This window comes from Zerene cesonia, unplaced genomic scaffold, assembly GCF_012273895.1.
Source record: "Zerene cesonia ecotype Mississippi unplaced genomic scaffold, Zerene_cesonia_1.1 Zces_u003, whole genome shotgun sequence".
In the NCBI taxonomy this organism is placed as follows: Eukaryota; Metazoa; Arthropoda; class Insecta; order Lepidoptera; family Pieridae; genus Zerene; species Zerene cesonia.
In genome coordinates, this window is record NW_024045133.1 from 1,219,174 (window position 1) to 1,239,617 (window position 20,444).

The 20,444-nt window shown below is 36.0% G+C and overlaps 1 protein-coding gene across 2 annotated transcripts; it reads right to left on the reverse strand.

Moving 5' to 3' along the window:
- Positions 1-77: 77 nt before the first annotated feature.
- Positions 78-18,818, reverse strand: LOC119838557. Of its 2 annotated transcripts, none has more exons than XM_038364540.1 (9): positions 18,667-18,818; positions 7,744-7,878; positions 7,216-7,353; positions 5,905-6,642; positions 4,893-5,020; positions 4,464-4,598; positions 2,960-3,208; positions 1,479-1,592; positions 78-1,057 (listed from the first exon to the last, which is right to left on the reverse strand). In XM_038364540.1, exons 2-9 carry the CDS (start codon positions 7,873-7,875, stop codon positions 976-978), a joined length of 1,716 nt encoding a protein of 571 aa, XP_038220468.1. In that variant the 5' UTR covers positions 7,876-7,878; positions 18,667-18,818; the 3' UTR covers positions 78-975. The 2 variants fall into 2 exon arrangements, with proteins under 2 accessions (XP_038220468.1, XP_038220469.1); XM_038364541.1 differs by lacking the exon at positions 18,667-18,818 and adding an exon at positions 11,442-11,579.
- Positions 18,819-20,444: the final 1,626 nt, after the last annotated feature.

A 20,444-nucleotide genomic window follows, 5' to 3' on the forward strand; every position in this document is an offset into this window, starting at 1 on the left:
AAAGTAAATTATATCAAAAATTCAAGTTTTAATCTCAAATTCGCATTTACCCTACCCATTTTCTTGGACTATTAGTACTATTACATTGAAAAAACTTATTTAAAAAAATAACCATAAAAAATCTAACAAAATGTAAAACATTACAAAATATTATCTATTATTGAACCCACTCCCTTGGTCGCAAGTGCTTCCTTGAAACTTAAACTTAGTAAATGCATAAGTAACTTAAACTTACAACTCACATTAAAGCCCATGGTCAATGTATCACTTTGTAAAAAATATGTACATGTATCTGTACTTCAATTCATTATTAACCTTAGTCTAACATACTATTACAAACTATATTAAATAGAAGATCTGATATAGGTTATTTGCTTCACTTTTCAAATACTCATGTATAAAAAATACATATTTCATTTATTTTACCTATAAATAGCCTCTATGCAATACATTATTATAATTTAAGAGAACAATACACTTGTCTCTTTCTCACAATTGACATAGCGAGATTATTAAAGAGTTCACATATGAAAAAAGAAAAATACTGATTTATTTAACAGGACAATCCGTCTCAGGGCTGATATTTCAATTTATTTGTCCAATATTGTATTTGAGAACCATTTTAAGTGTGTTCTTATTACTCGAGTTTAAATGTTTACAAGTTCTTAAGTTTTAACCAAGGACTTAAAAATCGATTCTCATAATCGAATCGAAACTTGTATCTTGTTGTTGAACGCACGATTCCAAGAACTATTACATAAAGTACAGTGACTTATAGAAAATTAAGCCTTAGCCATTACGGCTAGAATTGTAATTATTGCCATACACATGGCAATAATTACGTTACGTCATTTCATTTTTTTTTAACATTATTAAAAATGACATTTCAGGCGACTGAGCTTTTGTTTTTTTTTTAGCATAGATTATCTACAAGTGAAATTCCATTACATACTATTTAAAATAAACTGTCTATTATTATGTTGAAGTTTTTTGGGACTTTTTTAATGGTTGTATAATTGAGTCTAGAACTATTGCGGCGGCATTCACCTTACTGCATCTGAAAAAAAAACAACAGTATTTATATAAACAATTGAAGTAATTCATTATTTATCCTATTAATATTATAAATGCGAAAGTTTGTAAGGATTTGTGTGTGTGTGTTTGTTACCCTTTCACGCAAAAACTACTAAACCGATTGTAATAAAATTTGGTACGTACACAGCTGGACAACTAGAATAACATATAGACAACTTTTTATCCCGCTATTCCTACGGGATACGGACTTACGCGGGTGAAATCGCGGGGCGCAGCTAGTTATACATATTATCACAACTGAACCAAATTTAATTTATTACTATCAAATAAAAAACGAATAATTAAATCGAAAGTTCTGATGAAGCAAAGAAAGAAAAAAACACAGCCACATTGATAATCTCCTCTATTTTCGAAGTCGGTTGAAAACTATAATCCAAACTTACTTGGGAAACATATCATTGCACCTGAGCTCGCTCCAACCTGTCAGCGCTTCGTATAGCATCGTGTCAAGCGCTCGATCAGCCGCTAGGTCACCGGCCAACATTCTTAAAGCTAACCTGGAAATAAGGAACATTATTTTTAGTTTCATTTAGTTTTATAGCATTGAAATGCTTTATAAATGAGAAATTTTGAAACAATAGAAAAAATTATCACGAGGCCGGATTCGAACCCGTGTTTTTTGCCAAACCGTAGCAACGCCTAGCCTCTCGGCCACCAGAGATCCCTGGATCCCAGGATACCTGGAGTGCGTTGCTACGGTTTGGAAAAAAACGCGGGTTCGAATCCCGCCTCGTGATAATTTTTTTACTATTCTTTCAAAAAAAGGAACTTATTAAAGACTAGCTATTCGCCCCGGCTTCACCTGTGGTATATGTTTATAAAAGAATTAATGAAAAAAAAACTTTTTTTAATTTTTGTATGTAACAAACACATAAAAGTTTGCTCTTTTAGTGTAGAAAAAAACAATAATTTACAGACAACACAACATGTTTTTAATATGGGAGTCGAGCACGTTTCGACACGATTTAGGCCAGCTCGCCCCGGGGAAAGACATCCCTACTAATATTATAAATGCGAAAGTTACTCTGTCTGTCTGTCTGTTACTCTTTCACGCCTAAATCACTGAACCAATTTTTTTGTAATTTGTTATGACGGTAGAACTGAACTTGGGAAAGGACATAAAAATGGTAGAAGGAGTTGAAACAGAAATTCGAAACCGAATTCCACGCGGGCGAAGCCGCGGGCGGAAAGCTAGTAATAGACATATACCTATTTTACTGTGGGAGTCGAATACGCTTTGGAACGAACTGTGCAAGCTCTTATAACGACGTGAAATAGCAGCATGCTACTGTGTTTTATACGGGGGGAGCCGGAGGCCTGGTTCCTTTTCCTCGCCCTTCCCAGTCATCAATCCTTTTTTCCCTTACTCCATAAAAGCGGGCAGCGCATTCGCAGAGGCACTACCCCTGCTCTGTTCACGGACGGTGGTGACTGCTCACCATCAGACGAACCACCAGCTCAGATGCCCGCTATGATGTAAAAAACATAAAAAACCCGCAAGGGCCGAGCGAGCGAAGCGACCGTGTCTAGTGTCTAATGCCTAGTAACGGCCGGCGAGCGTCAGTTGCGTCGTCGCAAGAGAAAGTAAAAGTCCCCCCTCTTTAATCAATTAAAAAAAAGTGTCCCGTGCCCCCAGCTCAGTTGCCCGCTGTGATATAAAAAAAAATAAACAAACTAAGACATTTTATTCATATACTTTTGCGAATGTTCACGGGCGGTGGTGATCGCTTACCATCAGGCGAACCACCAGCTCAGTTGCCCGCTATGACATAAAAAAAAAAAAATTGTTTTTTTATTCATTCAGCTTCATTTTACGCTTCATTCAAATTGTCAAAATGCTGGAAGAAAAAGTTATAGTATTTACCCATTTATCCTCGCCATAGTTCCATAAGGCGGATTCAATTTCGCCGTAGCGACCAGATTCTTGCAATACAAAAGCCAAACACAGTCCAAATCTGTGTACACCTCGCTCTCGCTGGCAACACTGGCGCTGTCATTGTATGACGTTTGCAGGTGATGCAAGGCGTGAGTGTTGCCATCTATGTTGCGGGACAATTGGTTCTGTATGTTCGCATTGATTGCTTCTCTGTTTGACAGTTGATTTAGTAGGTTCCTGAAAATATTAACAGACTTATATGAAAGAATGATTTTTGAATTGCATATAGAGTTTATTAATTATTTGTTATTAGAACATAACAAATAATTATCCTACATATCTATATATATAAAAGAAAGTCGTGTTAGTTACACTATTTTTAACTCAAGAACGGCTAAACCGATTATGTTGAAATTTGGTACAGAGATAGTTTTAGACCCGAGAAAGGACATAGGATAGTTTTTATCCCGGAAATCTAACGGGAACGGGAACTTTGTCGGTAACGCCCCGAGTCTATCTTATCCGTGACTACGCGCGCAAAGCCGCGGGCGGAATGCTAGTATACATATATAGGTAGGATATTTTTTATTTTCGATATCCTACTAATATCATAAATGCGAAAGTTTGTAAGGATGTGTGTGTGTGTGTTATAGAGTTGTATTATAAAACTAGCTGCGCTCCGCCGTTTCACCCGCGTAAGTATGAATCCCGTAGGAATATCGGGATAAAGAGTTACCCATATGTTTTTCCAGTTGTCCAGCTTTCTACGTACCAAATTTCATTGCAATCGGTTCAGTAGTCTTTGCGTGAAAGAGCAACAAACGCACACATATCCTTACAAACTTTCGCATTTATAATATTAGTAGGATGACAGGGCATATACATGAGGCATTTCGTTGTGTTTGTTAAAAATGAGCAATTAAAAAGAAATATCCCGAGGCGGGATTTGAACCCGCGTCATCTGCCAAGCCGTGGTAATTTCTTAAGTATACATTTTCAGAGGTCATCCCAGCCATTTCAGGGATTATCCCAGACAAACAGAAAGTAGCCCAGGCTAAAATATATGTTTTTGTAACTATATAGCCAGACCAGCGGCCAACGCAAGTATTTCTACAGCATGTATTATGCTGGTAAGTAACTATATCACTGCTGAGTATAATTACAAACCGTTTAGCGGTTTTCGTGTGAAAGAACAACAAACATACATCCTTACAAACTTTCGCACATAAAATGGTAGGTTCTCACACTAATATAATAAATGTGAAAGTTTGTACTAATATTATAAATTTGAAATGTGAAACTACTGAACGGATTTCCATGACATTTTGTATACGGACAGGTTATGAGCTGATTTGTGTGGCTGGATACTTTTCATCCCGATTAAATGCTCCTGATAAAACAGGAACAGACAGCCACTAAATCATTTGTAAATGTCCTAAACCCACGCGGGCAAAGCCCCAGGTGGAAGCTAGTTGAAAATAAGTGAACATACTTCGTATTTTTATACGCCTTCCCCAAATGTATAGCAGCTCTCGCTGTGCTCATTCCCAGTTCCAGCACGTTTTCCAGAAGATTCTTTCCCATACTGAACTCATCTGCCGGTTCTTGGTGGAAATTTTGACGTTTACTGAAAAGAAAGCTGAAATAAACCGGAGGTCCATATCCTTTTCCTAACCCTTCCCAGTTCTCTCCTTTATTCCTCTCGAAAATCCTTTCTTATTCCCTTCCCAATTTAAAGTCGGCAATCCATTTGTAGAGGCGTAAGGTCTGCAATGGGCCCTATGCCTCTCCAAATGTTCATGGGCGGTGGTAGCGCTTACACAGGCGACCCACCAGCTCCATTGCCGACTGTGACATAAATAAAAACTTTCATAGGAGGATCCACCTCCTGACGGATGGCTGATGCTGCAGTGATACTCACGTAAAGGCACTGTTCTCATAGTGGTGGTAAACTTCTTTCCGTTTCGACTCGACTTTGCTTGGCTCCATGAATAAAGCGTTGAAGGCAAAAACGTCTGGGTCTTTGAGCATTTTATTGCGAGCACCTTCCTGTTAATAATAAATATATTAGATACTAGCTTTTAGCGGCTTCGCCCGCGTAGAATTCGCTTATATCGCGCGACATGGTAAGGAGTATTTTCTTCGCATTAAAAAGTATGGTTTATTCTTTCCCACGTTTAGCTCCATCTTCATTTCAAGTTTCATCAAAATCGGTTTCACAATAATTTCACACAAACTTTCATCCCCTCTTTCAACCCTTTCTAACCCTATCCTATGTCCTTTCCCAAGTACAGTTCTATCTTCATACCAAATTTTATCAAAAACTTCAGTGGTTCAGGCGTGAAAGCGCAACAGACAGACAGACAGAGTTACTTTCGGATTTATAATATTAGTAGGGATTTAAACAATAAAGAATGATGAACATCGTTGAAAAAATGTAAAAAACACGCATCGATTTAAGTTTATCGTTTGTTCTCTTACAGTGTATACGTAAGGAATTTATTTAATCCTGGTCTTCCTGATTAGTATAGTAAGTGTACAGAGTTTGAATTATCTATCCGTTTGAAGTGGGTCAAAATCGATTTAAAATGATTCGATTACATATATACAGTTTGCATGACGAACACGCTTCGGCACGAATTGGGCCAGCTCGTACCGGGGAAGTACCACACCCCCACAGAGGACCGTGAAATAGTAGCAAGCTACCGTGTTTCGTTCGGTGATTGGGGAGCCGAAGGCCCATATCCCCTTACCCTTCCCAGTCCTATCCTTTATTCCTCTCATTAATCCTTTCTTGATCCCGTTCTAACATAGTCGGTAATACATTTGTAGAGGCGTAAAGTCCGCAATTCAAATATTCATGGGCGGTGGTAGCGCTTACCATCAGCCGACCCACCAGCACCACAACCGACGATGGTCTAAAAAACACTCACTTGGTTCTCCCAAGCCATCAGCTGTATGTTATGTAACAACATCACATCCATCGTGAGTATCCCGAACGACAGCAAGTTCGTACTATTTGTCAATATAATCTTCCTACCACTATTCGCCACTGTGTAATTATCCCCAAAGTATATATCCCTTAATTTACTCATTATGATCGTTACATTTCCCTCTATCAGGCTTTCATTTAATGCTTTCAATACTTGTCCAAAGTTATTCGAATTCTTCTGCTTACTGACTTCAAACGTTGGGTCTGATGTTATCCATTCGTGCAACTCCTGGACCTTTTCTATTAAATAACTGGTCATTGTATTACTCTGCATGTAGTCATCATAGAGGTTTTCATCGTTATAATAGTCGTCATAGTCATTGTGCTTAAAATCAGTTACGTAACCATCAGATAGTTTGATTTGTTTATCGGTGAAAATGTCGGGTAAGGTGGGCTTGAATTCTGGTATTCTTGCGTCTTTGTTATCGATGGGAGGTTTTGGTTTGTCCTTCTTTTCTATTTTCTTGTCCGGGTGGTGGAAGGACGTGTCGTGGAGCGGGTGTATTTGAGGTTTGGAGGCGAGATTGATCTGTCTATCTCTGTTCGCGACTATGTTCTTGAATATTGAAAGCTTTTCTAGTATTGGGTATTGTATCTCGTTATCTATATCTTGGGATTCTGATTCTGTTGTTGTTTTGTCGGGTCGTTGTTGTGGGTATGGAAATGAGAATATCGGTTCCTGCAATATAAATTGATCCATAACATGAAAGCCATAGGGCATATTTTACTTTGCATTTACGTAACTTAATAGTTATTTTCGACAAAAAACTAAATCGTCTCCAACTTGTCAAAAGTAGACCATAATGCACCAGCTTACAAATAACATTAAAAAAAGTACAAAGGTATGCAAACAACAAAAATGCAAATCGTATCAAATTGATGACTTCCTCTTTTAATTTTTAGTTTCCTAGCATTGAAATGCTTTATAAATGAGAAATTTTGAAAGAATAGAAAAAATTTGATCACGAGGCGGGATTCGAAACCCGCGTTTTATGCCAAACCGTAGCAACGAGTGGCCGAGAGGCTAGGCGGGTTCGAATTCCGCCTCGTGATCAAATTCTTTTTATTCTTTCAAAATTTCTCAACTTCCTCTTTTTTTTTTAATTCGGCTAAAATGGTTGGACACTCCTTTTGCTTGACATAAAAAAGGGACAATAAATTTATTCAACAAACATTAATTCTTCAATTAATTCAAGTTCAGAAAATTTCGAATTCATAATAGAACAAACAGAAAAAAATAAGTTATACGAACAGGCGCCTCCGCGTATATATCCCTGGCTGTGTAGGTCTCCGTGGTGGTCCAACGGATCACCACCACGGTTGCCAGCACCAGTACGGCGCACACCGCGAAGCACGACGCACTCGCTATTATCCACACTTTTAAGGGTACCTGGAAAAAAACCTTAGCTGGTAACTTATAACAATGACATTTAGTTGCAGCTAGTTCTAACTGGGTAAAACCCGTTCTAACGATAAGCGGGTTTTAACTGTAAAACATATATCATCGGAAAGAAAGAAAGAACAATTTATTTTAATACACACAAACACACAAATAGTAACAATAGATAAAAAGAAACGAAATGAAAAAAAATAATAATAAAAAATTAAATATAAATTACGTGTGGTTGCGTGCGCCAAAAAAGGATACCACTCAGTATATTTGAGGAAGAACACCTCAATACTGATTTTCAGTAATTTTCATTAGGCTTCTTTAGCTTTATTACTAAAAAATAAGAGGTACTTTTTAATTTCAATCTATGATAATAAATCTACCACTCACGCTTGGTTTAGCGGGCAATGTGTCGCATTCCGGTCGGGGCGGGAGTGGCCGGCGCGCATAAAAGTCGCGCGTAGCCGTGCGACTGTCGCACGCGACTGACGTTGGACGTTTTTCGTAGTCGTATTGAAACATTATCTGGAACATAATGAGATTCATTTAACAAGGATTTACTTTATGTAAATATTTTTATTATTTACTAGCTTTTCACCCCGGCTTCGCCCAATCTACAACTATGTAACATAGTGAAGATATAACTATCTCAACAAAAACTTTGTTAAATCGTTACAGCAGTTATTGCGTGAAAACGTTACAAACATACAAACAAAACAACAAAAGTTTCCCCTAAATATAAGGGTAGATTAGAGGTGCCTGTGTGAAAATACCATTTATTATTAGGTGTGGGGTACATAATAATAAGTGGTATTTTCACACAGGAGGCCTGTGTCCCTGCATTAACAACATATATGGGTTGGTGATGATGATGAAGATTAGATACAGTATAAACCTCTTTCATACATTTCAAAATACAATATGGATATCGTGAGAAACCTCTTTTACAATTTTGAAAAACCCTATATGACTATCACAAAAATCAGTAATTATATTCCTTACAACCTTACTGATAACTAGTTCAAAAAAACTTAAATTAAAAAAAATATGGAATAAAATTAATCATCCCACTGTTAAACAGAGCATATAATATGAGTATAACCTATAAATAAATTATTAAATCCTGTCAATCCTTATCAAGATAATAAGATAAACTCATGAAATTATTGTATCGTCACCGATCCTTGATAAGTGTACAGAGTTTGAATTAAAGCAGTCCGTTTAAAGTGGGTCAAAATCGAGTCTAAAAGAGTTGGTTACATACATACAGGTGAAGCAAATAAAAGCCCGTCTCCAACGACCCCTGCATGCAAATGATCCTATCCTGCTATCCTACTACTCTTACTAATCTTATAATCCTACTATCCTATCCTACTTCCTACTATCCTACTAATCTTATAAATGCGAAAGTTTGTAAGGATGTGTGTGTGTTTGTTGCTCTTTCACGCAAAAACTCCTGAACCGATTGCAATGACATTTGGTACGTAGACAGCTGGACAACTGAAATAACATATAGGCCACTTTTTATCCCGATATTCCTACGGGATACGGACTTACGCGGGTGAAACCGCGGAGCACAACTAGTCTTGTATATAAAAATCAATTGCTGTTAGTTAGACTCACTAAAACTCGAGAATGGCTGAACTGATCTGTTGTAATCATGATATAAGTGCATTCTGAATAGTCCAGGGAAGGTATAAAAGGTAAAGACAATACGGAGGCAATTTTATCTGTCTAATTAATAAATATCAAATCTACATGTTCTATTTATACTGTCTCCGTTTGTGCCTCTGTAAACTAGTAAATACGTCCTTTTTGTTTATTTTTATTGGTTTTTTTTATTATTTTGACATGTGTGTAATTTATGTATGTTTATATATAATATGTACTTTTATTTTTGTATGTTTTATGTATATAGAAAGAAAAAAAATACGTTTATTATGACACATATAGGTAAATATAACAAAGTAATAAATATAGTTAAAATATATATGTGCCTTAATTAGGCCCGCCACTCAGCGTACTGACACTGATTTTCAGTGGATGCCTTATGCCTTATTGACAGCGGATGTGTTCATGCTCGAACTATTAAATTTATGAATGTTTTGTTAAATATAGATATAAATATATCTATTGTATATATGTATTTAAAATGTTGTAATCGCTCCTATTACCCATAGTTATATTTTCCACAGCTTCTCCTTGACCACCAGGTTGTCTGAAAGAGATCGCTGCCTTAGCGATAAGACCGCCTGTTGTGCTCGTGAATGTTTGCGTTTTAATGTATATATATATATATATATATATATATATATATATATATATTTTTTACTTTTTGTTATCATTTGGTGCACGATAAAGTGTTTTTGTTTGTTTGTTTGTTGGAGGCGGGTGAAGCCGCGAGCGGGAAGCTAATATATACATACTAGCTGCACCCGGTAAACACTGTTCTGCCTTACTCTGGTCATTTAGGGGGATGAAAAATAGATGTTGGCCGATTCTCATAGATACCGGATAAGCACAAAAAATTTCATCAAAATCGGTCAAGCCGTTTCGGAGGAGTATGGCAACGAAAACTGTGATACAAGAATTTTATATATTAGAGAGAAGAAGATTATTACGTGCATATACAAAATATACTATCCAAAAACAATCTTCTTTACGCAGTCGGGTTAGAACAGTAAAAGCGTAGTAGATAAATGCCTCAAACGTACGCTATAATTTGCCTACAAACCGTTCCCACGCCAGACACAGTCAGTTATAATTTATTTTTAACGTCTCTTTGAGTAATGTGGCTATTTCACAGTCACACAATTGAAATGTCACTGCGGAAAGGTATATCCTATCCTACTTTTACTATATATATGTATATATTATATATCCCACTAATATTATAAATGCGAAAGTTTGTAAGGATGTGTGTGTTTTTGTTGCTCTTTCACACAAAAACTAGTGAACCGATTGCAATTAAAGTTAAGTATTAGTAGGATCAGAGCGGCGACATCTCTTATGCGTTATGGAATCGGATCGATAACCTCGTCCTTTTTTGAAGTCGGTTGCAAATAAGACCAAATGACAATAATTTTTTATCAAACACGAAAAGAATCACGGATAAATCAAAGAATCAATTCACTGTTTTCCCTTTTTTGAATTCTTATATCATTTATTTTCGTTTATTCAATGTTATTTCATTTTTTTTTATATCATAGTCGGCAATGGAGCTGGTTTGTCGCCTGATGGTAAGCGCTACCACCGCCCATGAACATTTAGAGAGGCGTAAGGTCAATAGCAGACCTTTCGCCTCTTCAAATGGATTGCCGACTTTAATTGGGAAGGGATTAGGAAAAGATTGATGGGAGGAATAAAGGAAAGGACTGGGAAGGAAAAGGATATAGGCTTCCGGCTCCCCCACTCACCGTGAACAATAGCAAAAGCTATTATTTCACGCCGGTTTTCTGTGGGGGTGTGGTAATTCCCCGGTGCGAGCTGGCCCAATTCGTGCCGAAGCATGCTCGACTCTCACAATATGTTTTTTGTGTGTTGGATTAAATGATTTTACACATTTTTATTAGTATCACTGGTATGTTTTTATGTCTGCCTGTGGACCCGTTTCCTTTTCCTCGCCCTTCCCAGTCCATTACTTCTTTCCAGTTGTCAATCCTTTCCTATTCCTTACCCCTTAATAACGAGTTGTGCATTATAAAAAGCTTACTTACTTTGTAGACTTATCGACGACCGACAATACATACATTAATTTGATGAAATTATTTTAGTACGGTTATCTATACATCGCGTTTTGTTAAATTTATTTCCTTTCGAACACCACGGTCTAATTCAACGCAGTTAAATTTTTATTAACGAAAACTAAAATCCACTTATCCATTGTATATCTAAAGTATAGCAGTACGCGTTTTTTTTCCTTTACTACGTGGAAAATGGCGCGAAAGATTCGAGTCTTTTTTTTTATTAATTTTTTTTTAAACCGGTATGAGGCGTGCACTTTTCAATTTTTTTTTTAATAATTATTCTCTATGTATCAACGACAAGCGGTGGATTTCTCATAAGAACCGTCATGTACCAATTCTTACCAAGTATGTAATAGTTTACGCTCTAAAAACGCACAAGTTTTTCCATTTTCCACCGGATATTGTTACGTGGGAAAATGCCTGATTGCTCAGTGGTTGATGGCTTTTTAGATATAACGGATTCAAATCCATACTGAGTACGTCACCTACATATCACCCGTGAATATCAGGGGCAAAAACTTAGGTACCCATAATGGGACAATTTTATAATTATTTTAAACAAAAACGACCTTCATACTAGTATTTTCTTGTGGTTGATTTTACGCGAGTATTATACATTTAGAAATTAAAAATTTTTTAGGGGATTTTAAACGCGATTTATTTATTCATTATGTTTAAAATCCGTTAAAAAGTTTTTAATTTCTTCTCTTCATACTCTCCGAACTAGACCAAATTTAAAGAACCACAGGGAAGTTACCAGTTTTCAAATTACAAAAGGATTCATTAAAATCGGTGCACGCAGTCGAAAGTTCTGAAATAACAAACATAAGAAATGCTGTTATGTGATAAATTAACAATGAAAGTTGATGCATTGATTCACCTTTTTTTATGTCACAGTCGGTAATAGAGCTGGTGGGACGCCTGATGGTAAGCGCTACCGCCCATGAACATTTGGAGAGGCATAAGGTCCATTGCAGACCTTACGCTTCTACAAATGGATCGCCGACTTTAAATTGGGAAGGGATTAAGAAAGGATTGGCGAGAGAAATAAAGGAAAGGACTGGGAAGGAAAACGATATGGGCCTCCGACTCCCCCACTCACCGAACGAAACACAGCAGAATGCTATTTCACGCCGGTCTTCTGTGGGCGTGTGGTACTTCCCCGGTGCGAGGCCCAATTCGTGCCGAAGCGTGCTCGACTACCACATACAAAACCTCTTCTACGAAGTCGGTTAGACCTCCAACATTCGTGATTCCAACTTCCCTTATAAAAACTATTGATAAGCTATTGATAAGATAATAAGTATCAATTCATTCGAATCCCGTTTGAATATTCTAAATATAGACATACGATATTTTTTATCTATGGTAAACGCATCTTTGACATGTGGAATGCATTTTAACTTAAATTTATTTATTTATTTATTCTTATATATAAAATTCTCGTGTCACAATGTTAGTCTCTATACTCCTCCGAAACGGCTTGACCGATTCCTCTGAAATTTGGTAAGCATATTGGGTAGCTCTGAGAATCGGCTAACATCTATTTTTCATACCACTAAACGATAAGAGTAAGGCAGAACAGCGTTTGCCGGGTGCAGCTAGTTTATTTATAATAATTAACGGTTTTACACAAATAACATTAATTATTAACTATCAATTTTTACATTATATAACATCTCAATTAAATTTATATATTATTAAAGCTTAAAAGGTGAAGAAATAAATGTTATAACTGTGTTATGACGATTCAAAAGTGCTTCTATATGAAGTCTAAGTCAATAAATACATGTTTGTGTTTGAGAATGTTTAGTATCGTTATAATGGTTTCCAAGTTAAATAGCACAAATAGACAATTTAACAAAATATCATATCTTATCAACTATGGAACAAAGGAGGACCTTGTATTTTTCAACCGACTTCGAAGAACGAAGGTTATCGATTCGTGATGATTTTTTTTTATTTGATAGCCAACTATGTATGTGTGTTTTAAATTACGTCTTGTTTGATAATTTGAAGACGATTCGGTTTAATGTTAAAATTAATTATAACTAGCTTGTCCCAGCTTTGCTTCCTTTCTAATCATACTAATCCTAATCCTGTGTGTTTGTTACTCTTTCACGCAAAAACTGTTGAACCGATTACAATGAAATTTGGTACGTAGACAGCTGGACAACTGGAATAACATATAGGCATTTTATCCCGATATTCCTACGGGATACGGACTTACGTGGGTGAAACCGCGGAGGGCAGCTAGTATTATAAATGTGAAAGTATTTTTGTTTGCATGTTTGTCCCTCAATTACGCTGAAACTATTGAACGGATTCTCATGAAATTTGGTATACGTACAATACAGACAGGGTATGGGCTGACTTGGGTGATAGGATACTTTTTATCCCGATTAAATGGGATTGGAACCCTCATAGGAGGCCTGTGTCCCAGCAGTGGGAACATGTATGGGCTGATGATGATGATGATGATGAAATGGGATTGGGATAATACGGTAATCTTGATATCCGGGCGGAGCCGGGACAAGCGTCTAATGGTAAAGTAAAATCGCTAAAACAGGTCCCCAGTTATATTTTAATATAATTTTCAGGAGGTTTTATGTTAAAAAATTAGTAGATACAGATATTCTAAAGGCATTACTATCGTATTTGTAATTACAACATCTACGAATGTAAAATAATGTCACTATGTATGCTAAAATCTTTAGAACTACGCAACGGATTTGAAGAATTTGAAAGGGTTTTTTTTAATAGATAGAGTGATTCAAGAGGTAGGTGTATACGTATAATAACATCCATTAAACACCGAATCAACGCGTGCGAAGCCTCGGGCAAAAACTAGTGCAAGAAGTCACAAGAGAATACATAGCGAATTAAACCGATTTATTAACTGTATCATATTGTCATTTACTGTTCACATTATATCTAGAGTATTCAATGTTGTGTTTCAATTATTCCTTATCAGGTTATAAGATTTTATCGATTTTAGTAATGCCATTTCTTAGTTACTTAGCTACTGTGAACCTATTTTGATATCTGTTAGTATAAATTTCCGCCTGTGGCTTCGCTCGCCTGTCTAACTACTGGCACATCGGATCTCGAACTGGCGTCTTTATTGAAGTCGGAGTACTAACAACTAAGCCACCACTGCTCACGCCTGTTTTATATTATAGTTATCATTGCTATGTACATGTTACATGTTATGTAGAATTAAAATGTAAAATCGATATTATTTTAAAAGAGCAACTACAGAGTTTGTTGCCGGCTCTTCTCTGTAGAAACCGCCTTCCGAACCGGTGGTAAATGTTATAGCTGTTAAGAAGTATAATTGAATAAATATATGTTTGAGTTTGAGTTTAAGAAGAGATAAATATATCTTATATTACTAGATAAAGTTATGATTTTGTATTATAAATTAATAAGTAAATTGAGACTGTTTAATTTTGACTTATATAGCATTGAAATCTTACTAATCCTCCTAATATTATTAATGTGAAAGTTTGTAAGGATGTGTATGTATTAGTTGCTCCTTCACGCAAAAACTACTGAAACGATTGCTGTGAAATTTTGTACGTAGATAGCTGGACAACTGGAATAACATATAGGTAACTTTTTATTCCGGTATTCCTAAGGGATATGGACTTATGCGGGTGAAACCGCGGGGCATAGCTAGTCCTTGACAAATGTACAAAGTTTGAACGAAATCTATCCGTTTTAAGTGGGTCAAAATCGAGTCTAAAGGAGGACATGCGCAGGTGAAACGGTGAGGCGCAGCTAGTGTTGTATAAATGAGAAATTTTGAAAAAATAGAAAAAAAAATAATCACGAAAATTTGATAGAGGCGATTATTATTATATTATATTTATTATTTAAGAAATTTGATTTGAGGCTTCTTTTTAGTAGTAATTTGTGACAATCGAACGAACAAATCGTATCGTGTCACCTTATTAAATTACCTACTTGAGACACCTCATACAAAAATAAAGAGAAAGTTTGCATGTTCGGACGGGTAACCTCGAAAACTAATACACAGATTATTATCAAGTGAGCCCAAGAGATCATTCCTTGTCACATTGATGTGGATATATAATAGCATTCAAATTTTACTTTCACTGGCCGAGAATAGAACGTGTTATCCGTGACTTATGTGATAGTTAATCAATTTACAATAATAATAAAGCTTAGACGTTTCTTTGTCTGTTTGTACTAGCAAATCTCAGGAACCACTGGACCGATTGCAAGAGTTGGATCACCGTTGGATATACACCTACGTCATATTTACGTTCAGTTACGTATGTTGTATGTATCACGGACGAAGCCGGGGCAAATTGCTAGTTAATTTTATCTTATACTAGCGGTCCGCCCCGGCTTCGCCCGTGGTACGTCTACAGCCAGATCCTGCTAAGATTATAAACGTGAAAGTTTTTAGGTATGGATGAATATATGGATGTTTGTAAGGTGCTCTTTCACGCGAAAGCAGTTTATCGACGCCCACTTCGCAACGGGCCGTGCAGGAAAACGTAATATTTTAATTTCACCTCAACTTCAAAACGAAACGTCTAATTTTAATCATTCAAAGACCAAATATTATCAACATAAACTGTACTTATTGATGAAATAATTTATTTTGATAAAGATTAATAGCATGAGTAAAATAAACGCGTTGAAATGTAGTCCAAAAAAAATTCAAGATTTTTAAATAAAAATTTGGTTGTTGTGCCTCACTCGACATAGATAGGTATAGTGTGTCGCGGACTTTTTTGTAGATATTTATAAGATCTACAATTAATTCTAACATTTTATGGCTCTATCTTTTGTAGTTTAGGCAGCGTACGCAAAATAAGTAACTTCATTGGTTGATTTTTTTCAGTTAACCGAAAATATTTTACGGAACCCTATTTTTTTCCAAAATAAAATATAGCCTATGTTACTCGTGGATAATGTAGCTTTCGAATGGTGAAAGAATTTTTAAAATCGGTCCAGTAGTTTTTGAGCCTAGTCATTACAACCAAACAAACAAAGTTTTCCTCTTTATAATATTAGTATAGAAGTATAGATATAAAATTCCCGTGTCACAATGTTAGTTACCTTACTCCTCCGAAGTGGCTGGACCGATTCTTATGAAATTTTGTGTGCATATCGGTTAGGTCTGAGAATGGGCCAACATCTATTTTTCATACCCCAAAATGATAAGAGTAAGGCAGAACAGCGTTTGACGGGTCAGCTTGTAATTTTATAATTATGTAGAAGTATCATTACTCGCGTAATGTTATTCCTATGTGATTCGAACCTTGGACACTAAGATTTTTTTAATGTCACAGCGGGCAACTGAGCTGGTGGTTCGCCTGATGGTAAGCGATCACCACCGCCCGTGAACAGAGCAGAGGTAGCGCCTCTGCGAATGCGCTGTCCGCTTTTAAGGGGGAAAGGATAAGGAAAGGATTGACGTAATAAAGGAATGGGATAAGAAGTGCGAAGAAAAGGATACAAGCTTCCAAGCTTCCACCTCTCTCAAGCACCGCACGAAAGTAGCATATATTTCACGCCAGTATCCTGTGTTGGTGTAATCCCCGTTACGACCTGGCACAATTCGTGCCGAAGCGTACTCGACACACACGCTCACAGAAAATTAACCACTACACCAAAAAGCTAGTGACTCTGGAACGCAATAAATGCAAATGGGGCATTATAATTGTAAATATAAATTATTCGAAGCGAGCGGGTCACTAAGGTGAGGTGTATAAGTTGAAAACAATGAATCAGATTCGATATTATTAAAAATACTATATCTCTAACTACCTGTGGGTCAGCCAAGTAGAACCTGATGTTATCCTACTATCCTACTAATATTATAAATGCGAAAGTTTGTAAGGATGTGTGTATGTTTGTTGCTTTTTCACGCAAAAACTCCTGAACCGACTGCAATGAAATTTGGTAATAACATATAGGCAACTTTTTATCCCGATATTCCTACGGGATACGGACTTACGCGGGTGAAACCGCGGGGCGCAGCTAGTGTAAAATAATAATGTAATACATACACTCATATAGATTGAGTCACAGCAAAATACATAGAGACTTAAACCTTATTAACTTCATCATATTTTCATGATATCTAGAGTATTCAATGTATTTCAGTTATTCAAAGTCATATTATATCGTTCTCATCGAAAATCGAGCGATGTCGGGTTATAACATAAGTATAATATGAGTCTGTGTTGCAAAACCGACTCATAAATGTTAAGTGAATGTAATTGGTATCAATTAATCGTTCCCGACGTAAAGAGATGCAAACAAAACAACAACACCGGCTTACTCTATGCACGCGGGTCTGCGTATTTAATAAAGATAAAATTGATAATTTTTTTGATATCTGCATATTTTTATTGTTTACTAGCGGTCCGTCCCGGCTTCGCCCGTGGTACATATATAGCCTTTAGCCTTCCTCTATAAATGGGCTATCTAACACTGAAAGAATTTTTCAAATCGGACCAGTAGTTCCTGAGATTAGCGCGTTCAAACAAACAAAGAAAGTCTTTAGCTTTATAATATAGATGTGTCTATGTTATTATTAAATAATTTTTAAACTATTTTTTTGCCTCACATATTTTGACCAACGCAATAAAGAATTTACATGAGAAATTTTGAATGAATGGAAAAAAATCCAGCCCCGTGACCAAATGTTTTCCATTCTTTTAAAATTTCTCATTTATAAAGCACAAGCCGCGCCCCGCGGGTTCCCCCTGCGTAAGTCCGTATCCCGTAGGAATATCGGGATAAATAGTTTCCTATAAGTTATTCCAGTTGTCCAGCTATCTACGTACTAAAAATCATTGCAAACAGTTCAGTAGTATTTGCGTGAAAGAGCAACAAACACACACACATCCTTACTAACTTTCGCATTTATAATATTAGTAGGATAGTAGGATTTCAATGCTATATAACTAAAAATTAAAACAATTTACATATCATTTCACGTTTCATTCTTACATAGTATTAAGAATTGACTATTTAACAAACTACATATATATACGAAGATGAATAAAAACACTTATTATGCCATTTGCACACCCAAATGACTGCATTTTAATATATATACCACTCGGAGATTAAGTACATGCCCGACGGTGAAATAATTTTTAAAATCAGCCCAGCAGTTCCTGAGATTAGTGCGTTCAAACAAACAAACACTTCAGATCTATATTAATAACATCGTCCACCCCAATCGATGTAATTTTTTTTTTTCGATCATCAAAAACGTACTATTTTATTAGTAAAGGTCAAACATCTGAAATACCACCGTAAGGTATGTAGTCTTGCGCAGAAATAATATAATTAAATCGTTAAAAAAAAGCTATAACCCTGTAAATGGATATTATTAAATTAAAAATAAGCGACGAATTTATGAATAAGATCGACTTTAACTTCCTTAAGCTTTTAATACTAAAATCTTTATTCACTGAAGTACACATTCAAGTGTAAGGTTTACGCAATAAAACACCTACCACCCGGTTATAAAATCGTTTGGATATAATAATTACATAATATAGCTACTTACAATGCAATTATAAAACAAATCGATGAATTCATAAAAACTATGCACTGCACATCACTATGATAATAAAAAAACAAATCTGTCACTTCGTAAAATGCCGCTAAGATTAAAAAAAAGCTGTGTTACTACCGTCACTTATAGAATCTCGAGGCAAACTGAATAAAAATGTAAAGTGTTGCCATGCTTTGCCTTATTAAGTTACCGCTGGTTAATGTTTGAGTTTGCTTCGGTCGTGCAGGATATTTATATTCTGCAAAAGCGTATAAGGGATGAAAATTAGGCTAGGCAATATAATTAAAGGTGGCTGTCTCAGAGTATGTTTTTTATACTTTTCCAATTTTATGTATAATTTCTTTTCCTCTGCCTGCTTATTAGAAATTTTACACTTTATGATAATGTTTACGAATGAACACACCTAAACATAGTTAATCTATATTAAAATACTTAATAGATACTTTTAAATAAATAAAAAAAAAACGTAAACATGCTCTTAAGCCATAATCATTTTGAGTAATAAATTGGTATAACCTATTAAGTTATAATAAAAAACAACACAGGTACTTAGCAAAAGATATTCAATACATTAATATTTTACTATCTAAGTTCTAAACTCACTATATTACTCCCGTCCCGTACTTTTGGGAAACACCATAACTGGCAACACAGGAATACTGTTACCGCTCGCGACAAAATGTGAAAGTCGTCGAAATAATTTACGTTGTAAGTAATATAATAGCAATGACCCTTGCTTTTTGCAAGACTGAATTCTTGAGGTTTTTCAGGTTTTAATATTATTTTTTTTAAGTAAGATAACGTTAAGAATGTATTTCCTAGAATTAACAATTTTAATTACTTATATCGTGTTAAGAATATACAAATATAAAAATACTAGCAGTTCGCCCCGGCTTCGCCTATGTACATATATAGCCTAAGCCGCTCGGCGAAGTTGCAGCTATCTAATGGTGTAAGAATTTTTACAATCGGTCCAGTAGTTTTTTATTGTATCCATTACAAACAAACAAACAAAAACACAAATTCTTCCTCTATAACATTAGTGTAAATCTAGATGTAGGTAGGTACTAAACAAATATTATCCCTTCACCTTAGTCAAAACCGCTTTTCGAAAAGGGCTTTTTGACTGATTTTTGTAGGAAAAATTCCTACAAAAATGGAAAATATGAAATATAAAATAATTCTTTTCAACTAAAAAATTATTTCATATTTTCCACGATAAATTAGTTCTGATTGATTTATAATGTACCTGTGTACAAAATACATGTCTACTTAGAATAAAAAAAAAACTTCGCTTATAGGCTATATATGTACCACGGACGAAGCCGGGGCGAGCAGCACTATATAGCGAGTAGCACTACTATATAACGAGTATACATAGAGAAGCGGAGCTTGACTCTGAACCACCTGTACTGTGCTAATGTGTTTCGTATCGTGAATGGGGAAGCTGAAGGCCTGTTTCCTTTTCCTCACCTTGCCACCTTCCCAGTCCATTCGGTCATTCTAGTCGTCAGTTTCTTACTCCCCTTAAAGGAGCTAGAGAGAGCCCTAGAGCATACGCAGAGGCACTACCTCTGCTCTGTTCACGGGCGGTGGTGATCGCTCACCATCAGGCGAACCACCAGCTCAGTTGCCCACAATCACATAATAAACACCCGCAAGGACCGAGCGAGCGAAGCGAGCGTGTCTTGTGTCTAATGCCAAGTAACGACCGGCGAGCGTCAGAGGTTTTTATTCCATGTTATTTTTTTATATCTGCTGTCATCGTG